Source organism: Oncorhynchus mykiss, chromosome 9 (genome assembly GCF_013265735.2).
Source record: "Oncorhynchus mykiss isolate Arlee chromosome 9, USDA_OmykA_1.1, whole genome shotgun sequence".
NCBI classification, from domain to species: domain Eukaryota; kingdom Metazoa; phylum Chordata; class Actinopteri; order Salmoniformes; family Salmonidae; genus Oncorhynchus; species Oncorhynchus mykiss.
The window spans coordinates 24662780-24687888 of NC_048573.1; the positions used below are offsets into that span (position 1 = coordinate 24662780).

The following is a 25109-nucleotide window of genomic DNA, read 5'->3' on the forward strand; positions in this document are numbered from 1 at the left end:
TATGTCCTGGTGTTGATGTCTTCTCTATTACTTTACAATGAAGAAAATAGCAAAAATAAAGAAAAACCCTTGAATGAGCAAACTATTGACTGGTACTGTATATGATATTCGAATATGTGGATAGAATATTATATGCACAGCAATAGTTGAATAGGATGGACTAGAATACAGTATATACATATGAAATGGGTAAAAGAGTATGTAAACGTTATTAAAGCGACCAGTGTTCCCCTCAAGCCGAGAACATGACGGCCCTCAAGGAACTTCACTGGACTTGATGCAAACTGGAAACCATATATCCTGCGGCTGTATTTATTGTAGCTGGGGATTTTAACAAAGCAAATTTGAGAACAAGGCTACCTAAATTCTATCAGCATATCGACTGTAGCACTCACTCAGGAAAAACACTGGACCACTGTTACTTTATCTTCCATGATGCATACATGACCACGACTCCATTTTGCTCCTCCCTTCATATAGGTAGAAACACAAACAGGAAGCACCCGTGCAAAGGAGTATTCAATGCTGGTCTGACCAATCGGAATCCACGCTTCAAGATTGTTTTGATCAAGCGGACTGGGATATGTTCCGGGTAGCCTCATAGAATAATAATACGCCGATTCGGTGAGTGAGTTTCTAAGAAAATGTATAGGAGATGTTGTACACACTGTGAAAATGTAAACCTACCCTAACCAGATACTGTGGATAGAAGGCTGCATTCGTGCAAAACTGAAAGCGCAAACCACAGCATTTAACCATGGAACGGTGACTGGGAATATGGCCAAATACAAACAGCGTAGTTATTCCCATCCACAAGGCAATCAAACAAGCAAAATGTCAGTATAGAGACTAAGTGGAGTTGCAATTCAACAGCTCAGACAGGGTGGCAGGGTCTCCAGGCAATCACGGATTACAAAAAGAAAACCAGCCACGGCATCCCTAGCCGCGTCCTCAGAGAATGCACAGACCAGCTGACCAAATGCTTCAAGATGGCTACCATTGTTCCTGTACCCAAGAATGCAAAGGTAACTGAACTAAATGACTATCGCCCCGTAGCACTCACTTCTGTCATCATGAAGGGCTTGACTAGTCAAGGATCATATCACTTCCACCCTACCTGTCACCATAGACCCACTCCAATTTGCTTACCACCCCAATAGGTCCAAAGACGACGCAATCGCCATCACACTGCCCTATCCCATCTGGACAAGAGGAATACTTATGTAAGAATGTTATTCATTGACTATAGCTCAGCACTAAGCTTGAGGAGCTGGGTCTCAACCCCGCCCTGTGCAATTGGGTCCTGGACTTCCTGACAGGCCACCCTCAGGATGTGAAGGTAGGAAAAAAATATCTCCACTTCGCTGATCCTCAAAACTGGGGCCCCACAAAGGTGAGTGCTCAGCCCCCTCCTGTACTACCTGTTCACCCATGACTGGGTGGCCATGCATGGCTCCAACTCAATCATTAAGTTTGCAGATGACACAACAGTAGTAGGCTTGATTACCAACAACAACGATGGTGTCAGGAAAATAACCTCTCCATCAACAAAACAAAGGAGATGATTGTGGACTTCAGGAAACAGCAGAGGGTGCACCCCCCTATCCACATAGAAGGGACAGCAGTGGAGAAGGTGGAAAGTTAAGTTCCTCTGCGCACACATGACAGACAAACAAATGGTCCATGTACACAGACAGTGTGGTGAAGAAGGTGCAACAGCGCCTCTTCAACCTCAGGAGGCTGAAGAAATTTGGCTTGGCACCTATTACCATCAAACTTTTACAGATGCACAATTGAGAGCATCCTGTTGGGCTGTAACACCGCCTGGAACGACAACTGCACCGCCCGCAACTGCAGGGCTCTCTAGAGTGTGGTGCGGTCTGCACAACGCATCACTGGGGGAAAACTACCTGCTCTCCAGGACACCTACAGCATCCGAAAAACAGCTTCTATCTCAAGGCCATTGGACTGTTAAACAGCCATCACTAGCATAGAGGCTGCTGCCTACATAGACTTGAAATCATTGGCCACTTTAATAAATGGAACACTGGTCACTTTAATAATGTTTACATACCTTGCATTACTCATCTCATATGTATATACTGTATTCTATACTATCTATTGCATCTTAGCCTATGCCGCTTTATCATTAGTCATCCATTTATTTAAATATTCTTATTCCATTCCTTTACCTAGATTTGTGTGTTTTAGGTATTTGTTGTGGAATTGTTAGATATTACTTGTTAGATATTGCAGCACAGTCGGAACTAGAAGCACAAGCATTTTGCTACACCCCAAAAAACGGCTGCTAACCATGTGTATGTGACCAATAACATTTTATTTGATGTATATGAACATCGAGCAGCAGCCTCTAAGGTGCACGGATGAGTAACCGAGTGGTAGCCGGCGAGCGTCAGTGACTTAATTCAAGGCAGGGTACTGGGTGGAGGCCGGCTAGTGATGGCGAGAGTGATGATATTGAAAAACAGCTTCTGTCTCTCAGTCCCAGCTTTGATGCACCTGCACTGACCTCACCTTCTGGATGATAGCGAGGTCAACAGGCCGTGGCTCAGAAGCTTGATGATCTTCTTGACCTTCCTGTGACACCGGGTGGTGCAGATGTCCTGAATGGCAGGCAGTGTGCCTCGGTGATGCGTTGGGCAAACCGCACCACCCTCTGGAGCGCCCTGCGGTTGCGGACTGTGCAGTGGTCATACCAGGCGGTGATACAGCCTGACAGAATGCTCTCGATGGTGCATGTGTAAAAGTTTGTAAGGGTCTTCGGGGCCGAACCAAATTTCATCAGCCTCCTGTTGCGCTCTACTCTCCACACTATCTGGGTGGGTGGACCATTCAGATTGTCAATGATGTGTACGCCGAGGATCTTGAAGCTTTTCATCTTCTCCACCGCGGCCCCGTCAATGTGGATGGGGGCCTGCTCCTTCTGCTGTCTCCTGAAGTCCACAAAGAGCTCCTTCGTTTTGTTGACGTCGAGGTTCATTTTCTGGAACCACTCCACCAGGGAGTGGACTTCTGTGGACAGGTATAGTCTTTCATAAACTGGAAAGAATGAATGTGCCTGAAAAAGACAAAATACCACCATATCCCGCAGTGTGTAACAACTAACACAGCTGCTCGGTTTCAACTGCCATCTAAATACGTTAGCCTACGATGTATCGGAGTGCAACAATGGGTGATCAAATCACCATGACCTTGTATCACAATGGAGCGTCTGGGCTCAAGCTGAGATAACCTTGGGTCCATTTCATAAATGTAACCACCCGCTAACAAAAGTACTGCCATCCATTGTTGCCTGGCCTTAGGCAAGTAGCATTATAGAGGGATTCCACATACAGTGCATTTAGAGTGACCTAGAGAACAGGAATGTAATTAATTCATGGCCAAATCCTATTTGTACCACCAACTATCCCATGGCCTTCGATGACAAGTCTGTCCTGAGGCCATATAGGTCCACAGGTGAACTGCCCTATGCAGCGTTTTTAATTGGTGTTGATGTTGGATATCCGTTTGCACTGCTTAGCAAACTGCAGAGAAAGAAGTGGAAAAGATGGCCAGATAGTCAGAGAGGGAGGTAGAGAGAATGAGAGAGAGGAAGCAAGGTAGAGAGCAGGGTAGAGCGACAGAAAGAGGAGCGAGAGTTGAGACAGGATCCTGTCTTCGCTCATGTGGCTTGCCTTTGACTTGCATTCAACAGGCCGGAGTGTCAACAGCATGTGAGGAAGCTGAGATTGCACCACTCTGCTCTCTGTCAAAGTGCTGGCAGCAGAATGACTCCTGCCCACACAATCAGAGCCACACTAAATCAGAATGCTCACTCTCGCTCTCTATGCAGACAGTCTCTCAACTAGTAGGCATATGCTACCACAGTAAACTTATGCAGGTTTAACTGAGCTTTCTCTAGAGTTTAACTCCAATACATACTATACATTATCCTTCAGAAAACAAATGGTAAATAAACAGGTATTTTTTAGTTTTCGGTTTATTCAACCTCGCATCAACATAATAGGTATAGGAATCTTGATTTGTTTCCACAGCGCAACATTTCGCAAGTTCAGTGTGGTCATATTTCAAGTCAAGTCAATAGGGGTCATTTCTACGCACCTCCCACTCTGGCCACATAATGTCACATGCCTGCTGGAAACAAAAACATGCAGCGAAGGCAAACCTCAAAGGAAGAGAGTGAATATTTTCTGATGGTTGGGGAATATCTGTGGTTTCCTCTCAAGGAATTGTTGAGAAACTTGTTCAGTCTCCTCCATAGCCTCGGAAGTGAACCAACCAGGGTTCTGAAGTGAACCGAGCTCAACATGGCAGGCTAGACACTAGGTAGACTGGTCCCAGATCTGTTTGTGCTCGTCAACTCCACTGAGGTCATTGTCAAGCCGATATTATTGGCAAGACAATAAGTTACAAGGAGTTTGTACAGTAGCACCAACAGACTGACACTCAGGCCAGAGACTAGGTACTGTGGCCGAACATATTCTAGCAACCTTAGTACAACATTTAGCAACCTCAAAGGGATTTGGACCTCTTGGTGTAAGGGCTAAGGTGTTGAACTGACAGGTCGGGCTACCCCCCGATTCACTGTGAGATCAAGTACACTCTCACAGGTAGAGGGATGTATGATGGGGTGGGTGAATGCGTCATCGCTTCAAACACACAGTTTAATGCAAGGTACAGTTATCTCCACTTGCCCTCCTAGGGCATGTTTAGAAGAAATATAGCTATGACAATTAATCATGGTTTTCTATTTGTGTTGAGGAACTTTGGTAGTTTGTACAGTATTAAAAGGGGGGGGGGGGGGGGGGGGGGGGGGGGGGGAATTTGTGGCCAGAACTGCCTGTTTCTGAAGACAAGGCTGGTTTTCCATCCAGGCTTCCCCTTTACCGAGTCAGTTCTTCCTCTGGATAGAACTATTCCTGGTCAGCCTCTTCACTGGGCGATCTGAGTCAGACATCCTTGGCACATTACTCATTTCAACCTTCCAGACAGTAGATAGCAAACTGGAGAATGACACATTCTAGCGCAGCGCTATCATGCATTGATGTTTCTAAAGTACTACACAACAAGAGGAGGTTGACCAAAAGGCGAAGCAATATTTTGTGTATTAAAAGTATTATCAAAATGCAAGTCTTCAGATTTCAGCATTCCATGGTTTTTAAAACTACCTCACTGCATCCACCCACACAGGCCAGCAGCATACCACCCTGCATCCCACTGCTGGCTTGCCTCTGAAGCTAAGCAGGGTTGGTCCTGGATGGTCCCTGGATAAGAGACCAGATGCTGCTGGAAGAGGTGTTGGAGCACCAGTGGGAGGCACTCCTTTCTCTGGTCTAAAAAAATATATATCCCAATGCCCCAGGGCAGTGATTGGGGACATTGTCATGTGTAGGGTGCAGTCTTTTGGATGGGACGTTAAACGGGTGTCCTGACCCTCTGTGGTCACTAAAGAGCCCATGGAACTTATCGTAAGAGTAGGGGTGTTAACCCCGGTGTCCAGGCTAATCATGGCCACCTAATCATCCCCAGCTTCCAATTGGCTCATTCATCCCCCTCCTCTCCCCTGTAACTATTCCCAAGGTCATTGCTGTAAATGAGAATGTGTTCTCAGTCAACTTACTTGGTAAAATAAGGGTAACATTTTTTTTAATGATTAAAAACAGGAATCTAGATGTAATCAGGAATGCAATCAGTCTACCACTACAACCTATACTCTGGTTGACAGCAATTACTGCAGGAGTTCCAAAGCAACGTTACTAGCAAAGTCAAATCCTTGCTTCTGCTGACCTTATATCCTTCAAGGATTTGACAGAGTCTCTAATGTGCAGCATGCCTTGGGCACAGCCAATAGCCTTGCCCTCCTTGTACCAAGTAATTGCAATCCTGGGAGGGTCACAGGAGCCAAGGAGGGGACACTTTGTGACATGAGAAGGAACACAGACAGGTCCCAGGCCCTCATGTTTTGTATCTGGCAGCCGGTGCACCATTCATTCTGAACGGGAGGCGAAAGAATCCAAAGAGGCCGCATAGGAAGGACAAGTGCCAGTGAACTCCTAATTAACACACAAGAACAAGTTGGAACAGTGACAGTCAATGGTGAAACACTGAACACAGGGGCTGGGGGGCAAGGAAATGGGGTCTTGCAACTGCTACGAAGAGCAGAAGGACGATGAATAATTTACAGGTGCCATTTTTTATTATTTTGCCCATTCTTATGTTGAAACTTTCTGACAGAGATGAATAATGGCATGTGGAATAGCCATCCGTATATGCCTGAGATGGATGGGAGAGCGGAACTGAGCCAAAAATATGTTATGACCTGATCCCCAATTCTACCTCTCCCTTTTCTGACAAGAAGTGGATCCTTCTGAAACCTTTACCAAGTCAGCCAGTGAAGGAGGCTTGCAGTTCATAACACTTGTATCCAGACTTGCAAACACCAAATCAGTCCCGGCTCCACGATGGGGCAAAAAGGGACTTAGCCCCCTCAGTTGAAACTTGTGCCCCCTCAGTTTTAGTTTATGTCACTATACACATAATTTGCAAATAAATTCATTAAAAATCCTACAATGTGATTTTCTGGATTTTTTTCTCATTTTGTCTGTCATAGTTGAAGTGTACCTATGATGAAAATTACAGGCCTCATCTTTTTAAGTGGGAGAACTTGCACAATTGGTGGCTGACTAAATACTTTTTTGCCCCACTGTATAGCAAAAAAGTTCAACTGATTGAGTGACAGAAAAAAATCAATCTCCGCTGTGCTGTGTCAGCATAATGGACAGAGCGTGACAGGGTATGTGTAGGGGGACTCTTGAAAGCCACCAGAGTGGTTAGGTATGACTCCTTTGTGTTTCCATAAAAAGCATGGGGGGGGGACACTTCTCATCTGTTGTAGGCTAAGTGAATAACGTGACACGCCTCCGCCTATAATATTTGATTTTGATTCATAAAGGTGGGGTCCGGTTTAATGCTGAAGCTGCTTCACTCAACTCTGCCAAACACCCCACCACTATAGTTTCGTAAGCTTCTTGGCTAGCTGAAAAAGCGTTAGTGTTATCTGCCTTCGCCTAATTAGCTAGCTCGAACCAGCTAATCTGCCATGATGGGCATCAGAAATTGGCTTTGTCAAAGTAGCCAAACAAAGCCAAAAGAGAAGGAGAGTGATGATCAGCAGCATCAAACCACCAAGGCCGCCGCCAAGCCCAACGGCGATGACGCAGCCAAGCTCCAGCTAGCTCCGCTTGCAGAGCCTACCCACTAGGGTTGTGCAGTATCCAGATTTCTATACCTTCACACCGTGCCATAACAGAATATATATGGTATTACCGGTTGTGCACACATACACTCAATTAGTATTTGGTAGCATTGCCTTTAAAATTGTTTAACTTGGGTCAAACGTTTCGTGTAGCCTTCCACAAGCTTCCCACAATAAGTTGGGTGAATTTTGGCCCATTCCTCCTGACAGAGCTGGTATAACGGAGTTAGGTTTGTAGGCCTCCTTGTTTGCACACAATTTTCCAGTTCTGCCCACAACTTTTCTATAGGATTGAGGTCAGGGCTTTGTATGGCCACTCCAATACCTTGACTTTGTTGTCCTTAAGCCATTTTGCCATAACTTTGGAAGTATGCTTGAGGTCATTGTCCATTTGGAAGACCCATTTGTGACCAAGCTTTAACTTCCTGATTGATGTCTTGAGATGTTGCTTCAATATATCCACATAATTTTCCTCACTCATGATGCCATCTATTTTGTGAAGTGCACCAGTCCCTCCTGCAGTAAAGCACCCCCACAACATGATGCTGCCACCCCTGTGCTTCACGGTTGGGATGGTGTTCTTCGGCTTGCAAGCATCCTCCTTTATCCTCCAAACATAATGATGGGCATTATGGCCAAACAGTTCTATTTTTGTTTCATCAGACCAAAGGACATTTCTACAAAAAGTATGATCTTTGTCCCCATGATCTTTGTAACCCTAAATTTAACACATACGTTTTTCCAGCAGCAGACTATGGTCGATAATGACAAAAGCTGCACTGAAGTCTAACAAGACAGCCCCCACAATCATGTTATCATCAATTTCTCTCAGCCAATCATCAGTCATTTGTGTAAGTGCTGTGCTCGTTGAGTGTTCTTCCCTACAAGCATGCTGAAATTCTGTTGTCAATTTGTTTACTGTGAAATAGCATTGTAATCTGGTCAAACAATTTTTCCCAGAAGCTTACTATGGATTAGTAACAGACTGATTGGTCGGCTATTTGAGCCAGTCAAGGGGGCTTTACTATTCTTGGGTAGGGGCATGACTTTAGCTTCCCTCCAGGCCTGACGGCACACACTTTCTAGTAGGCTTAAATTGAAGATGTGGCAAATAGGAGTGGCAACATTGTCTGCTATTATCCTCAGTAATTTTCCATCCAGATTGTCAGACACCGGTGGCATGTCATTTTTGATAGACAACAATCATTTTTTTCACCTCTTCCAAAAGTACAATTCTCGTCTTTCATAATTTGGTCCGAAATACTTGGATGTGTAGTGTCAGCGTTTGTTGCTGGCATGTCATCCCTAAGTTTGCTTATCTTGCCAATGAAAAAGTCATTAAAAGTAGTTTGCAATGTCAGTGGGCTTCGTGATGAATGAGCCATCTGATTCAATGAATGAAGGAGCAGAGTTGGCTTTTATCCCCAAAATGTCATTGAAGGTGCAACAAAGCTTTTTACTATCATTCTTTACATAATTTCTTTCTTTCATAGTGTAGTTTATTTTTATTTAGTTTAGTCACATGATTTCTTCATTTGCAGTATGTTTTGCCAATCAGTTGGGCTGCCAGACTTAATTGCCATACCCTTTGCCTCATCCCTCTCAATTTTTCAATTCCTCATCAATCCAAGGGGATTTAACAGTTTTTACAGTAATTTTTTTAATGGGTGTGTGCTTATTAGTAACTGGAATAGGTAGTTTTATTTATGCGTCAAGTGCAGCATCTTGTTACTCCTCATTACATACCACAGACCAGACGTTTTGGACACTACAGTGAAAATGGTTAACTTTGTTAAAGCGAGGCCCCTGAACTCCTGTGTATTTTGTTGCATTATGTAATGTTATGGGCAGCAACCATGTAACGCTTTTACAACATACAGAAGTGTGCTGGTTGTCAAGGGGCAAAGTATTGACACATTTTTTTAAATTGAGAGATGAGCTTAAAGTTTTCTTTACTGACCAAAATGTTCACTTGTCTGACCGCTTGGTTGATGCCAAGTTTTTTCTCGCCTGAATGATCAGAATCTAGGATTACCGGGACTCTACGCAACTATATTCAATGTGTGGGACAAAATTGAGGCTGATTAAGAAGTTGGAGCTCTTCTCTGTCTGCATTAACAAGGACAACACAGGTCTTTCAATCATTGTAGGATTTCTTTGTGTGCAAATTAACTCAAGCTTACGGACCAAATATGATATAGCGAAGCACCTGAGTGAGCTGGGTGCGCAATTACGCGGGTACTTTCCCGAAACGGACGACACAAACAACTGGATTCGTTATCCCATTCATGCCCTGCCTCCAGTCCACTTACCGATATCTGAACAAGAAAGCCTCATCGAAATTGCAACAAGCGGTTCTGTGAAAATGTAATTTAAAATAAAAAGCCACTGCCAGATTTCTGTATAGGGTTGCGCTCAGAGTATCCTGCCTTGGCAAATCGTGCTATTAAGACACCGATGCCCTTTGCAACCACCTCTCCCTATGTGAGAGTGGATTCTCGGCCCTCACTAGCATGAAAACTAAATACAGGCACAGATTGTGCATGGGAAAAGATTTAAGACCGAGACTCTCTCCAATACAGCCCAACATTGCAGAGTTAGGTGCATCCTTTCAAGCACACACTTGTCATTAACATGTGGTGAGTTGTTCACAATTTATGAATAAATATGGTTTTATCTGTAAGATAGCATAAATAAAGACCAAAACTATTTATTATTATTATTATTATTATTATTATTATTATTATTATTATTATATGTGCCCTGGTCCTATAAGACCTCTGTCACTTCCCACGGGCCAGGTTGTGACAAAACTTCAACCTCATTTTTGTGTTTAATAAATGTATCGTATAGTGTGTGTGGCAGGTTTACAACGATGGCAAAAAACAACATTTGATAGTGCGCAGACCCAGTTGCTAGAGGGAGTACGCAGCTGGAGGTTGAATGTTTGAAGGGGTACGGCACTATAAAAGGTTTGGGAACCACTGCTCTACGACAACCGAGTTAGGAAGGCCGCCTGTATCTTTGTCGTGACTGGGTGTATAGACACCATCCAAAGTGTAATTAATAACTTTACCATGCTCAAAGGGATATTCAAATCATAGGTGCCTTTCTTTGTGAGGCATTGGAAAACCTTCCTGGTCTTTATGGTTGAATCTGTGTTTGAAATTCCCTGCTCAGGGACATTACAGATAATTAATTATTAATTATGAATGGGGTACAAATATGAGGTAGTAATTCAAAAATCATGTTAAGCACTATTATTGCACATAGTTACATATATGAACTCACTCTATGCGACTTTCTATGCAAATTTGAACTTATTTAGCCTTGCCATAACAAAGGAGAATACTTATTCATTTGTAAAAATGTCAAAAAACATAGTTCCACTTTGACATTATGGGTTATTGTGTGTAGGCCAGTGACAAAAACATATATTTCATCCATTTTAAATTCAGGCTGTAACACAACAAAATGTGGGGAAAAAGTCAAGGGGTGTCAATACTTTCTGAAGGCACTATAGATTCTTTCGTGTCGTCATTGATCTGATATGTTGTTTACTAGGCCTACACGGTACCGCTGTTTTGTTCTGTTCACATTCATTTGTTCGCATTCACAGTTGTGTCTGTATTCTAAGCCAAACTGCTATTCAGTATTTGTTTTTATGCATGAATAACAAGGCTAATACTTTAGTTTGCAATATTTTGGTAAGACAGCTAGCTGTGTGTATGGCTGCATTCACATAGGGTCAATCAGGGGCACAACTTTGGTTTTAGATGTGGGGGGGGGGGGGGCAACATATATATTTTTTAAAACATTTTATTTCAGTCGGATACAAACTACAAAACAGCCCACCCGACCGCTCGGAGGTGTTCGCAGGGTCCTAAAAGAACACTGTTGCCTCGTTTTGCATCACATGTCCCCGTCCCCAATGAAAGTTACGCCCCTGGGGACATTCACCTATTACAAAAAGTCTATCTAGCTTATAGCCTTTATTAATTATCAAAACGGTCTTGCTTTAGTGTGTAGGGCGCTGTACATTGTTTGTGCTGATACAGTAAAGCAGAGATTGTGTCAACCTGTCACTTCAAAAGCACAATCAATGGTCTCGGTGTCTCTGTATTTGACCTTTTTGCTGTGTTATAGCGTGATAAGCAGAAATCAATATAATTCCAATGCAAGAACCCCCCAAAAATGTGCAAAGGGCCTAGAATTAACACCCACCATCTGCCAAATGCAGGTAGATTTTGGCATTAGCGGGTAAGATGTCTATTTCACTAGCCATATAGGCGGGTGGTCATGCATTTCACTCGTATTAGTGAATACAAATAGTACAGTATGATCACATTTCCAGTAAAATAAATGCAGTAGCTGTCTTCAAAGTATTTCTGCCATTTTGTTTCATAGCTGGTAAAATAATCATACAAAGTCAAAGAACTGAATCCTATATAGCCTATCCCACATTGCGATGCAACACTCCCCGTCTGGGGGCTTTGAGCACGTGAAGAGCTGAGTGAAATAATCATTTTTTACTTGAAACGAAAGTCTACTGAAGTGAGACTTAGTCCTTGTGTTTTTTGGCTATTTACATTGTTTTGTTCACAAGCTAGGTTGTTTTTCAATGTTTGAGTTTCAACTGCTAGGTAAGAGAAGACAACCCTAGTCAGACTCAATCTCACAGGCACAAATATGAGTCTCGTTACCATGGTAACAAAAATGAAATAAAACAATATACCACATTACTTCTTACTAGTAATACATTTGTTTTAGAAACATTACAAAGTATGCTCATCGGTTTTGTGTTTTGTTGGTGTAATTTGAGGTAAAAAACATTTTGTCTGGTAAATAATCTGAGTGGCTAGGGCCTCCCGAGTGGCGTAGTGGCGCAGCGGTCTAAGCCACTGGATTGCAATGTTGCGGCGTCACTACAGCCTGGGGTTCGTTACCGGCAGCAGCGCACAATTAGGGGAGGGTTTGGCCCATTGCTCATCGCGCTCTAGCGACTCCTTGTGGCGGGCTGGGCGCATGCAGGCTGACTTTGATCGTCAGTTGGACAGTGTTTCCTCCGACACATTGGTGCAGCTGACCTCCGGGTTAAGTGAGTGGGTGTTAAGGATGTTTCGTAGGACGCATGACTCGACCTTCGCCTCTCCCGAGCCCGTTGGGGAGTTGCAGCGATGAGACAAGGACGTAATCGCAAAATTGGGGAGGAAAAAAGTGTGTTTAATTACAAAAATTAATTATAAATAAAAAATCTGAGTGGCTGGGAGATTTTTTAAATGGCTGGTGGACCAAAAAGTTCATTTTAGGCCCTGATTGTGCCCCATCATCGATTTCAACTGCCCTTTTAGTCACTTTATCCTGGTGCCGTGTCTGTCTTCAACCAAGGCTATGGCTTCACTCAATGACCGGTGGATATTTTTGACCCTGTGGGTATTAGCTACATGGACCCAGGGGTGAAATTGGTTGAAATTATATAATTAAACTGGTTGTAATGTAGGTTTTAATGACAATTTAAACACGCTTTGCCTGCTGTGGAGTAGAACTGTATTAGGATAAAGGGTCTGGATTGTATCTCTACATTGGATTGAGTTAGCAGTCAAAGCCTAGACAAAGCCTTGGGGCAATAGCTCAAGCGCTTTAAGCTTCCTGCCTCTATTCTCATCCTTCAATCTCACAAACCTAAAAGGAGCTCAATAACAAAATTAATTCTAAGTCTCCACATCCCAAACCATGTCTACTTCCGATAATTATGCTAAATTGGAACTACCTAAATCCAAGATGGAATTTTCGCTCTCCACTCCAAGAAGTTTAAGTGTCCTTTACTAGCCTATAACTAGCCAGAGTATGATTATGTAATTTATTTGGGTAAACACTTTATATTTGATCTGCTGTTTACACTCTAGTCAGTGACAGTTGAAGAGAAACATGTTCCCAAAGCAGGACAGAGGATTTTTTTTTTTTTTTTTTAATCAGTCGAGCCAAGTAACTGGAAACTCCAGCTTGTTGTTTTGGTTAAGAAGAGTGGAGATATGTGGCTAGCAAATCTAACAGCATAGAATGACAGGCGCCAACAACCCCCCCGGATCAAGGCTAAACACTCATTTGAGGATAGTGGTTAGCATCACTCTTTCAAAACGCAACACCACTGGGTGCTGTTATTTCCCTGATAGAAAGTTAAGTGCTTTAAAATGAAATGGGGGGGGGGGGGGTTGCATTCAATTAATCTAGCAAATAACCGAAAAGCACTACAAATAATAAGCAAGCAATAGGCCTACATTGGAGAGGGTTTTTCCACAATAGCTCAATAATAGACCAGAAGCAATTTTCATTACAATTTTCTCTCCTGTCAGTGTCGTTTTCAAAGAAAGGGATTAAGGTAGATGTACTTTGCAGCTCTATTAGAGATGACTATTCTGGTAATTGGTCTCATTGGGACGAGGAAGGGATTCTGAGGCTATGGTGCACCTGTTTCAGAGTTCACCCTAATGATGCCATTGTGAAACACCCTTTTTTTTCTCCATTTGGTTTCACAGTAGAGCGCACACAGATGGACTCACCCGATGTCGATGAGCGGGGGCTTGTCGCGGTCCCTCTTGTAGCAGAGGAACAGCTCGTGGCTCTTAAGGCTGCCGTGGTTGAGGTTGGCCTGCTGCCCACTGTAGGTGCTCTCCATGCAGGTGAAGCCCTCGGGAACAGTCTCTCCCGCCGACTTGTTGATGACGGCCAGGTCAGTAATGGGCGCCTTAGGCCCGCTGGACTTGGTCTCCGACAGGTCCTGCTCCAGGGGCGTGGACTTGTCCGTCAGCCCGGCCACCACAAAGTAGTCGGTCACGCGGTGGCCCTTGTCCTCAATCATGGCTGGTCGTGCCTGGGGAGAGAAGAGGCGGGTGGGGCAGGGTCAAAAGTGAGGTTAGAGGTCAGAGAATGGGAACATGTTTTTTGTTTGTTATCAAAGTAGGGATACGTCTATGGAATTTGGGGCCTTATCCAGGCCTTCTGTAAGAGCAATGTAGCCTATGTCTTAGTCTATAAATGGTACAGAGCAAGTCACATGGGAACGACCTGCTCCTTATATCACACAGGCACCATGGGACAGTCCTTTTCATTCTAACAGTGTATGTGGAATCCCTAATGACTGTTTACGTGTCTAAACAGCATCCCACCATAAAGTACTTAATATACCTAAAGAATGACAGGGGTCTTGTGAAACGACGCGACTTATTCACAAACACTCCTGTCACTGTATATCACTTCCCAGTCCCATACTAAGGGACATGGAGAGAGTTCGGAGCGTCGGTGACTAGGGAGAGGCAGAGGAGAGCGGCAGAGCTGAGCGGAATGCAGCAAAACACCACTGTAAGCATAAATCAAGATGACACGAGTCTTACAAAGCCTTCTCTGGAAAACGAGAGCATGGGGTCCTGTTATTCTATTCACTTGGGATATAAAAACGCTTCCTTCCCGAGATTCAAGACGACCATATGCTAAAGCTCGGCGAGGATTAATCAGATGCTTCGATTTCCTGCTGTAGAAGAAGTAGAATGATCCATCAATTAGCCATAACAAGCACTATGGCATAGAGGTAGTAATTAGATGCAATTAGTCTAACAGCTAATGGAGCACGAACCCTCTGCTCTCAGTGAGAGGGGTTGGAAACTATCACAGCTTGTTTCTTCTGCTGGTAGATATTATAACTATAACTTGTTATAGTCTGTAAATTACTCAAATCTCTCAACATCTTTCCTGAACAAGCCATTTACTGTGCACAATAACCACAGGCATAAATACTGTCAACGGTAGTCTCAAATAACATGGCAGCATAAGTCCCAGGTTACCTTGCTTGTGGGAGAGTGGTGGGCTTCTAAAGACGGACTATTTTCATTTATACAGTTAGAATAACTACTTTACGGTGCAAAAATAGGTTATTCAGGCGTCCAAGAAAAACACTGGGCTTTGGGAGGAGGATACGGCAAAATGAAGCAAATGGCTGTCTAAGGAAGAAAGAAAAGCCAAGAAAGCAAACATCCCATTCTCTTCAAAGAGAGGTGGAAAAGCATGCAGGAAGTGACATTTTCCAGTCGTGAGTCAGCTGCAGCATGGGGCAGGAGCAGGAGAAGAAACGTGGCCCCTCTGAACTGAGGGAGGAGCACCCGGCAGGCTCTACTTAATGTAGCCCACTTCATAAGTGTTTAATAGTCAAACCTGAATGTAGGCCCTACAAAAAAAATGCCTTCATAATCTGGATCCAATTTGAATGTCGGAAAAATAAAAGCCACATGCAACAATTTCAAAGGTTTTACTAAGTTACAGTTCATGTTGGAAAATCTGTCAATTGAAATACATTGATTATATGGATTTCACATGACTGGGCAGGGGTGCAGCCATGGCTGTGCCTGGGAGGGCATAGGCCCACCCACTGGGGAGCCAGGCCCACCCACTGGGAAACCAGGCCCAGCCAATCATTCCTACAGCCAGCATGCCAATTGCACGCTCCCTCAAGACATGAGACATCTGTGGCATTGTGTTGTGACAAAACCGCACATTTTAAAGTGGCCTTGTAATGCCCCAGCACAGGGTGCACCTGTGTAATGATCATGCCGTTTTTCAGCTTCGTGATATGCTATACCTGTCAGGTGGATGGATTATCTTGGCAAAGGAGAAACGCTCACTGATAGGCATGTAAACGAATTTGTGCCATTTTTTTTTATAGAAAGAAATAAGCTATAGAAAATGTTGGGGATTTTTTTTTGTTACACAGCCAGTAGACTGCAAATGATTCTTGTTGTCTCCTGGCTGTGTATTCGAAATCTTAACACCACAGAAAACAATGACATTCTAAATGATTCTGTGCTTCCAACTTTGTGACAACAGTTTGGGAAAGGCCCTTTCCTGTTTCACCATGACAATGCCCCCGTGCACAAAGCGAGGTCCGTACAGAAATGATTTGTCGAGGTTGGTGTGGAAGAAGGCCTGCACAGAGCCCTGACCTCAACCCCATCGAACACCTTTGAGATGAATTGGAACACCGACTGCGAGCCAGGCCTAATCGCCCAACATCAGTGTCCGACCTCAGTAATGCTTTTGTGGCTGAATGGAAGCAAGTCCCAGCAAACAATGTTCCAACATCTAGTGGAAAGCCTTTCCAGCAGAGTGGAGGCTGTTTTAGCAGCAGGGGGGGGTACCAACTCCATATTAATGAACATGATTTTGGAATGAGATGTTCGACAACATCATTTTGCCAATGTAGTGCCCCTAATAAATACAACACAGCCTTGCTGACACCCCTGTCTAAAAAACAGTTGATTTTATGATTTTAACCGCTTGGAACTTTTGGAACTTAAGCTGCTCTGCTCGTAAAATTATGACCAACTCTAACCACCAAACTCCTATTAGGTAAACTATAATATCGAGTTGAATCCCTCTCTCACCTAAAATAAATGTATTAAAGATGCCGATAATTTTTTAAAAGTTCACTGTTATTGTCCACAATTGTCAGTTACACGATTATACAATAATTGTGCCAGCCCTATGTCGACCAAAGACTGGGACCTCACAACAGGGCTGTCACCTCGGTTACAGACTACAGTACATTTGTACCCCTGCAGTTGGTTCCATAAAGAGAAATACCACTCTCTCACCATGTCAGAAAGGTGACCCAAACTGTGCCCTGTTTGTTCCAAGTAAATGTCATGCACTAGGCTACATGGGTATTGTGTCCTGTCTGTACAAGGAAAGGACGGGGACAAGATGTACAGAGTTTTGCACTTGTGCATTCACAACTATACATATTTGGACAGGAGCAATAATGAATCACATAAGGTCCACAGTAAGTGAAAGGGTATGTATGAACTCAAACAGCCGTGGTAGTTGGCATGCCATGAAGTCGGTGTTTATTGGGTTTTACTATCCTTGTGGGGACAAGGAAAATTCTGACAAGTGTGGACATTTTGCCGGGTCCCCACAAGAAAAAGGCTATTTTAGGCATAGGGGTGAAGTTGAGGTTTAGGGTTAGAATTAGGGTTAGGTGATTCTCATTAAACCAGCTTTAAACATGTCCGTAGCTAAATGTGGTTACAAAACTATGATGCATTTGCAAAAATAAACTATCACTCTGAAGACTAAGATGTCTAGTTTTTGGCAAAGTGTCTAGTTTAAAAAAATATATATATATATATATATATATATTTGCCAGAATGTTGTACTTTTTCACTGTTAATTATTTTTACCGAAATGTGTCTGGACTAAACTCGAGTCATTCTCTACAATTGTACTTAAGAAAACCCATGATGCATCATCATAGACCTTAGATGAGCACAAGTTAAGTTAATTTACTCGGTTATTTCCCAGTACTACTCAAGAGCCTGAGTGGTGCACCCCTGTTGGATTCCACCCCTCAAAAGGATTGCATAATGGTCCAGAGCGAGACAACACAGTTTCATGTTAGGTGAACGATCAAGGAAGAATGACTCAGGGTTTCCACAAACAAGGCAGGCAATAAAAAACGCCTTTAATGAGGGAGGGGTGGCACCCACTCTGATGTGGTTTGGTTGCTCCAGGGTAAAAGAAGTAAATGGAAATGCTAAAGTTCTTTGGAGTGGTCAAAGGGGAGGGGGGGTGAACACATAGGCTCTTCGGCTAGCTTCATGGAGGGTCATTCCACCTCAAAAAGCACAAGGAGGATTTCCAAAATAGTTTTTGCATTAAGGAACAGGTAAGATTACCATTCCTGCAACATTTTAAATACACTGCTCAAAAAAATAAAGGTAACACTTAAACAACACAATGTAACTCCAAGTCAATCACACTTCTGTGAAATCAAACTGTCCACTTAGGAAGCAACACGGATTGACAATACATTTTACATGCTGTTGTGCAAATGGAATAGACAACAGGTGGAAATTATAGGCAAGACACCCCCAATAAAAGGAATGGTCCTGCAGGTGGGGACCACAGACCACTTCTCAGTTCCTATGCTTCCTGGCTTATGTTTTGGTCACTTTTGAATGCTGGCGGTGCTTTCACTCTAGTGGTAGCATGAGACGGAGTCTACAACCCACACAAGTGGCTCAGGTAGTGCAGCTCATCCAGGATGGCACATCAATGCGGGATGTGGCAAGAAGGTTTGCTGTGTCTGTCATCGTAGTGTCCAGAGCATGAAGGCGCTACCAGGAGACAGGCCAGTACATCAGGAGACGTGGAGGAGGCCGTAGGAGGGCAACAACCCAGCAGCAGGACCGCTACCTTCACCTTTGTGCAAGGAGGAGCAGGAGGAGCACTGCCAGAGTCCTGCAAAATGACCTCCAGCAGGCCACAAATGTGCATGTGTCTGCTCAAACGGTCAGAAACAGACTCCATGAGGGTGGTATGAGGGCCCGATGTCCACAGGTGGGGGTTGTGCTTACAGCCCAACACCGTGCAAGACGTTTTTCATTTGCCAGAGAACACCAAGATTGGCAAATACGTCACTGGCGCCCTGTGCTCTTCACAGATGAAAGCAGGTTCACACTGAGCACGTGACAGACGTGACAGTCTGGAGACGCCGTGGAGAACGTTCTGCTGCCTGCAACATCCTCCAGCATGACCGGTTTGGCGGTGGGTCAGTCATGGTGTGGGGTGGCATTTCTTTGGAGGGCCTCACAGCCCTCCATGTGCTCCCCAGAGGTAGCCTGACTGCCATTAGGTGCCGAGATGAAATCCTCAGACCCCTTGTGAGACCATATGCTGGTTGGCCCTGGGTTCCTCCTAATGCAAGACAATGCTAGACCTCATGTGGCTGGAGTGTGTCAGCAGTTCCTGCAAGAGGAAGGCATTGATGCTATGGACTGGCCCGCCCGTTCCCCAGATCTGAATCCAATTGAGCACATCTGGGACATCATGTCTCGCTCCATCCACCAACGCCACATTGCACCACAGAGTGTCTAGGAGTTGGTGGATGCTTTAGTCCAGGTCTAGGAGGAGATCCCTCAGGAGACCATCCGCCACCTCATCAGGAGCATGCCCAGGTGTTGTAGGGAGGCACGTGGAGGCCACACACACTACTGAGCCTCATTTTGACTTGTTTTAAGGACATTACATCAAAGTTGGATCAGCCTGTAGTGTGGTTTTCCACTTTCATTTTGAGTGTGATTCCAAATCCAGACCTCCATGGGTTGATAAATTTGATTTCCATTGATAATTTTTGTGTGATTCTGTTGTCAGCACATTCAACTATGTAAAGAAAAAAGTATTTAATAAGAATATTTAATTCATTCAGATCTAGGATGTGTTATTTTAGTGTTCCCTTTATTTTTTTGAGCAGTGTATATATAATTTGATTACTGAAAAATGAAGCTAATTGATTGCACCTAGATTGGCAATTTTCCATTATAGGATTCCCATAATATTCAATAGAGAGTTCCCAACGTCCGATGTGGACGCAATTTCTTCCTTACAATCATTAAGACACGAGGAACACAAAACAACGGTCAAAAGCCACACACGGACCTCCCACGCCAACACCACCCCAACAATTACCATACAGTATGTTTTGGTATACAACCATGTTTTGCCCACTAAATGGCACTGTTTCTACTATATTTTTTATCCAGTCAGAGGATGCCAATAACTACATATCCAGAACAAATTCACCATTATGGTCATGATTAGGTTTGGTTGGATTAGGATTGGTTGAGATTCTGGGGAACCTCCCAATCAGCATGGACTAATCTAAGAGGGGGGGTATTTATTTATTGTTTATTTATTTATTGTCGCTTCCATCAATGTAATTGCCTGCATCATTTCCAATTCCCCATATATTTTGGGGATAAATATACACTACTGTTCAATAGTTTGGAGTCACTTAGAAATGTCCTTGTTTTTGAAAGAAAATATCATTTTTTTTCCCATTAAAAGGACATCAAATTAATCAGAAATACAGTGTAGACATTGTTAATGTTGTAAATGACTATTGTAGCTAGAAACGGCTGGTTTTTAATGGAATATCTGCATAGGCGTTCAGAGGCCCATTATCAGCAACCATCACTCCTGTGTTTCAATGGCATGTTGTGTTAGCTAATCCAAGTTTATCATTTTAAAAGGCTAATTGATCATTAGAAAACCCTAATGCAATTATGTTAGCACAGCTGAAAAGTGTTGTTCTGCTTAAAGAAGCAATAAAACTGGAGTTCTTTAGACTAGTTGAGTATCTGGGGCATCAGCATTTTTGGATTTGATTACAGGCTCAAAATGGCCAGAAATAAAGACCTTTCTTCTGAAACTCGTCAGTCTATTCTTGTTATGAGAAATGAAGGCTATTCCATGCGATTAATTGCCAAGAAACTGAAGATCTCGTACAACTCTGTGTGTGTCTCACACACATACACACACACACACATCTTTTTAGAATATAATTTCCTTTATTATTCCCAGCAAACAATACCACCCCTCCCCCAATTGGAGTAAACTAAATAATAACACTTAAGCTTTCTATTTGCCATATATTTTTCAACTGTGTCCTGTGATGCTTCACAAAAGTACTGAACCTTTCTATTCTCAGAGTTTCTACAGATTGTAAATTAAAGAAACATTTTTTGCTAAAATAATTATATTATTTATCAATTGACTATGACTTTTCAGATCACCCAGTAGTGTGAATGTATCTGCAGCATTAGCTCTAAGTAAATGTTGCAATTCTTCAGCCATTCTTGGACCTGTGACCAAAAATGAGTTACATCTGGACAGTACCAAAATAAATTATCTAATGACTCTGCCTCCTCACAGCAAACTCTACAGAGCTGGGAAAAATGTATTCCCCATATACTGTTGAAGTCAGAAGTTCACATACACTTAGGTTGGAGTCATTAGAACTTGTTTTTCAACCACTCCACAATTGTATTGTTAACAAACTATAGTTTTAGCAAGTCGGTTAGGACATCTACTTTGTACATGACACAATACATTTTTCCAACAATTGTTTACAGACATATTATTTCACTTAATTCACTGTATCACAATTCCAGTGGGTCAGAAGTCAGACACTAAGTTGACTATGCCTTTAAAACTTATTTGGGATAGGGGGCAGTATTTTCATGTCCGGATGAAAAGTGTGCCCAAAGTAAACTGCCTGCTACTCAGGCCCAGAAACTAGGATATGCATATAATTAGTAGATTTGGATAAAAAACACTGAAGTTTCTAAAACTGTTAGAATAATGTCTGTGAGTATAGCAGAACTGATTTGGTAGGCGAAGCCCCGAGCACAATCCCCCCAGGGGGAAAAAATTGAGGTCATTGTGTTTCCCAATGGTTTTCAATAGAAAGCCCTATTTATGAGGAACCTGGTTGCAGTTCCTATGTCATCCACTAGATGTCAACAGTCTTTAGAAATTGGTTGATGTTTTTCTTTTGAGAAATTAAGAAGTACAGCTGTTCTTTGTAAGTGTCACTCCAGGTGGACTCCACTGTTTGGTGCGCGTGAACTGGAACGCACTTCACGTTGTTTTTATCTGGTATCAGAAACAGTTTATTCCACCTTAAATTGTATTGATTATTTACGTTTTAGGGTACCTGAGGTTGGATTAGGAACGTTGTTTGAAATGTTTGGACCAATTTTACAGGTAACTTATTAGATACTTTGTAGGCATGTTGGGCGAGTTGAAACCGGTGTATTTCTGAATCAAACGCACCAAATAAATTGACATTATTGGGACATAATCGAACAAAAGGACCATTTGTGATGTTTCTGGGACATTTGAGTGCCAACAGAATAAGATTTTCAAAGGTAAGGCATTAATTATATCGCTATTTCTGACTTTTGTCACATTGTCTGGTTGAAATCTGATTTTCATGTGTTTGTATGCAGGGCGCTGTCCTCAGATAATCGCATGTTCTGCTTTTGCCGTAAAGCCTTTTTGAAATCTGACACAGTGGCTGGATTAACAAGAAGTTAAGCTTTATTTTGATGTAATACACATATATTTTTGTGAATGTTGAATATTGATATTCCTGTAGTTTGAATTTGGCGCGCTGCCATTTCACTGGATGTTGTCAAATCAATCCCGCTAAAGGGATTGGCGCGTGAAGGGATCCATAAGGTGTTAAACAGCTTGGAAAATTCCAGAAAATGATGTCATGGCGTTAGAAGCTTCTGATAGGCTAATTGACATCATTTGAGTCAATTGGAGGTGTACCTGTGGATGCATTTCAAGGCCTACCTTCAAACTCAGTGCCTCTTTGCTTGACATCACGGGAAAATCAAAAGAAATCAGCCAAGACCTCAGAAAAAAAAATGTAGACCTCCACAAGTCTGTTCCATCCTTGGGACCAATTCCCAAACTCCTGAAGGTATCACGTTCATCTGTACAAAATATAGTACGCAAGTATAAACACCATGGGACCACGCAGCTGTCTTACCGCTCAGGAAGGAGACACCTTCTGTCTCCTAGAGATTAACGTACTTTGGTGCAAAAAGGCAAATCAATCCCAGAACAACAGCAAAGGACCTTGTGAAGATGCTGGAGGAAACAGGTACAAAAGTATCTATATCCACAGTAAAACGAGTCCTATAGACATAACCTGAAAGGCCGCTCAACAAGGAAGAAGCCACTGCTCCAAAACCGCCGTAAAAAAAGCCAGACAACGGTTTGCAACTGCACATGAGGACAAAAATCATACTTTTTGGAGGAATGTAATCTGGTCTGATGAAACAAAAATATAACTGTTTGGTCATAATTACCATTATTTGGAGAGAAAAGGTGGAGGTTTGCAAGCCAAAGAACACCATCCCAACCGTGAAGCACAGGGGTGGCAACATCATGTTGTTGGGTTGCTTTGCTGCAGGAGGGACTGGTGCACTTCAAAAAACAGATGGCATCGTGAGGATGGAAAAATATGTGGATATATTGAAGCAACATCAAGACATCAGTCAGGAAGTTAAAGCTTGGTCGCAAATGGGTCTTCGAAATGAACAATGACCCCAAGCATACTTCCAAAGTTGTGGCAAAATGGCTTAAGGACAACAATGTCAAGGTATTGGAGTGGCCATCACAAAGCCCTGACCTCAATCCTATAGAAACTTTGTCGGCAGAACTGAAAAAGTGGGTGCGAGCAAGGAGGCCTACAAACCTGACTCCTTTACACCAGCTCTGTCAGGAGGAATGGGCCAAAATTCAACCAACTTATTGTGGGAGGCTTGTGGAAGGCTACTTGAAATGTTTGACCCAAGTTAAACAATGTAAAGGCAATGCTACCAAATACTAATTGAGTGTATGTAAACGTCTGACTCACTGGGAATGTGATGAAAGAAATAAAAGCTGAACTAAATAATTCTCTCTACTATTATTCTGACATTTCACATTCTTAAAATAAGGTGGTGATCCTAACTGACCTAAGACAGGGCATTTTTACTAGGATTACATGTCAGGAATTGTGAAAAACTGAGTTTAGATGTATTTGGCTAAGGTGTATGTAAACTTCCGACTTCAACTGTATATAACATTCTATTGGTTGCAAGAATTTTGTAGAATCATTTAAATAGAAAAATTTGAAGTTTTGAATCCGGCGCCGTTGTGCCATGGAATCGGTACATCGAAGATCTCTTCCCAACTATTTTACAATTTACATGGCGCAGCTGTCAATTCTTTGGTCCTTAAATGAAACTGGTATATATTTTTATTTATCACAATTTTCTTGAACCTATTTGGTCTTTAATGCAGGGCCGACAGACAAGTTCCTTACTTTTTCCCCCGTCCATTTGCCGCTTCCATTTTTGTGGTAATGCTGTAATTAGTTGTTTGAAATTTTGGGTAGAGCAGACAGTCTTTGTTAGCTGCATGTGTGACATAACTCCACCAGTCCTGTTTATGATATAATTTACAAAGATTGTCTATTTACATTTTAATTTAATTTAATTTTTTACATTTTATCAGGAAATCAAGGTTTTTTATCAATTAGTATATTTGAGTTTAACCACAATATTTGCTGTATTATGTGCTCTTTCTTTTCAGGTGGATTAAACTGAAATTGCAACCAACTTTCTATGGCTTGTTAAAAAAATAATGATATTTTGGAGCTGATTTCATTTTCAAATAACCGAAAGTGAGCGGTTGTAATCTGAATAAAAGGAAAAAGGCCATTTTTGTTCATGGGGTGAGACATTCTTAGTCATTTACTAGAGAACCAGTTTGGATTTAACTATAACTTTTGTATGACTGAAGCCTTTAGTGAGAGGTCTGATGCTTTAATATTTAACTTCTAATGTTTTAATATTTAATCTCTGTCCTCCTAATTCATTTTAAAAATAGGACCTTTTCATTTTGTCTGGTTTGCCATTCCAAATAAATATATTTTTTGCTCATTTAATTTAAAGAAACGGTCGCTTGGTAAACTGTGATGACGAAAGAGTTAAATCAGGGTGAATTTTCCACAAATAGACAGGTATTTTCCTTTCCATGGTAGCAAGATCTTATCTATTTTTGCTAACTTTCTATTAAAATGTATTGGAGTGAGATCATTTATTTATTTAGCCAAGGGCTTTTCAGCATCATGAGTTTCCATTGGTTGAGAATGGATTGAGGGGCTGTTTCCCGGGAAACAGATTAAGCCTAGACAGAACAGCCAAACTCAATGGAAAAACTCAGTTGAAAATGCTTTTTAGTCTAGGATTAATCTTTGTCCAGGAAACGGCCCCTTTGAGTGTGTGGTGTATTAGTTAGACCACTCCTGGTGAACAAAAGCAAACCATTATGGTCTCTAATGGTCTACAATGGTGAAAGTCCCAACAATACAATGGCACTGGTATTGGGTTTAATGGTAAATGTCACTTATCATAGAGATTTTTCTAATAATTGTATTGGA

At 42.4% G+C, this 25109-nt stretch overlaps 1 protein-coding gene across 4 annotated transcripts in view; it reads right to left on the reverse strand.

The window, feature by feature from the left end:
• The window catches only part of LOC110531786 (DENN domain-containing protein 4C), a 75033-nt gene that overhangs the window by 32083 nt on the left and 17841 nt on the right, over positions 1-25109 (reverse strand). For all 4 annotated transcript variants that reach the window (XM_021615210.2, XM_036987641.1, XM_021615208.2 and 1 more), the window contains one exon: positions 13837-14147. In XM_021615210.2, coding sequence (XP_021470885.2) covers positions 13837-14135 — 299 coding nt within the window. In that variant the 5' untranslated portion in view covers positions 14136-14147. The remainder of the gene's footprint in view (positions 1-13836; positions 14148-25109) is intronic.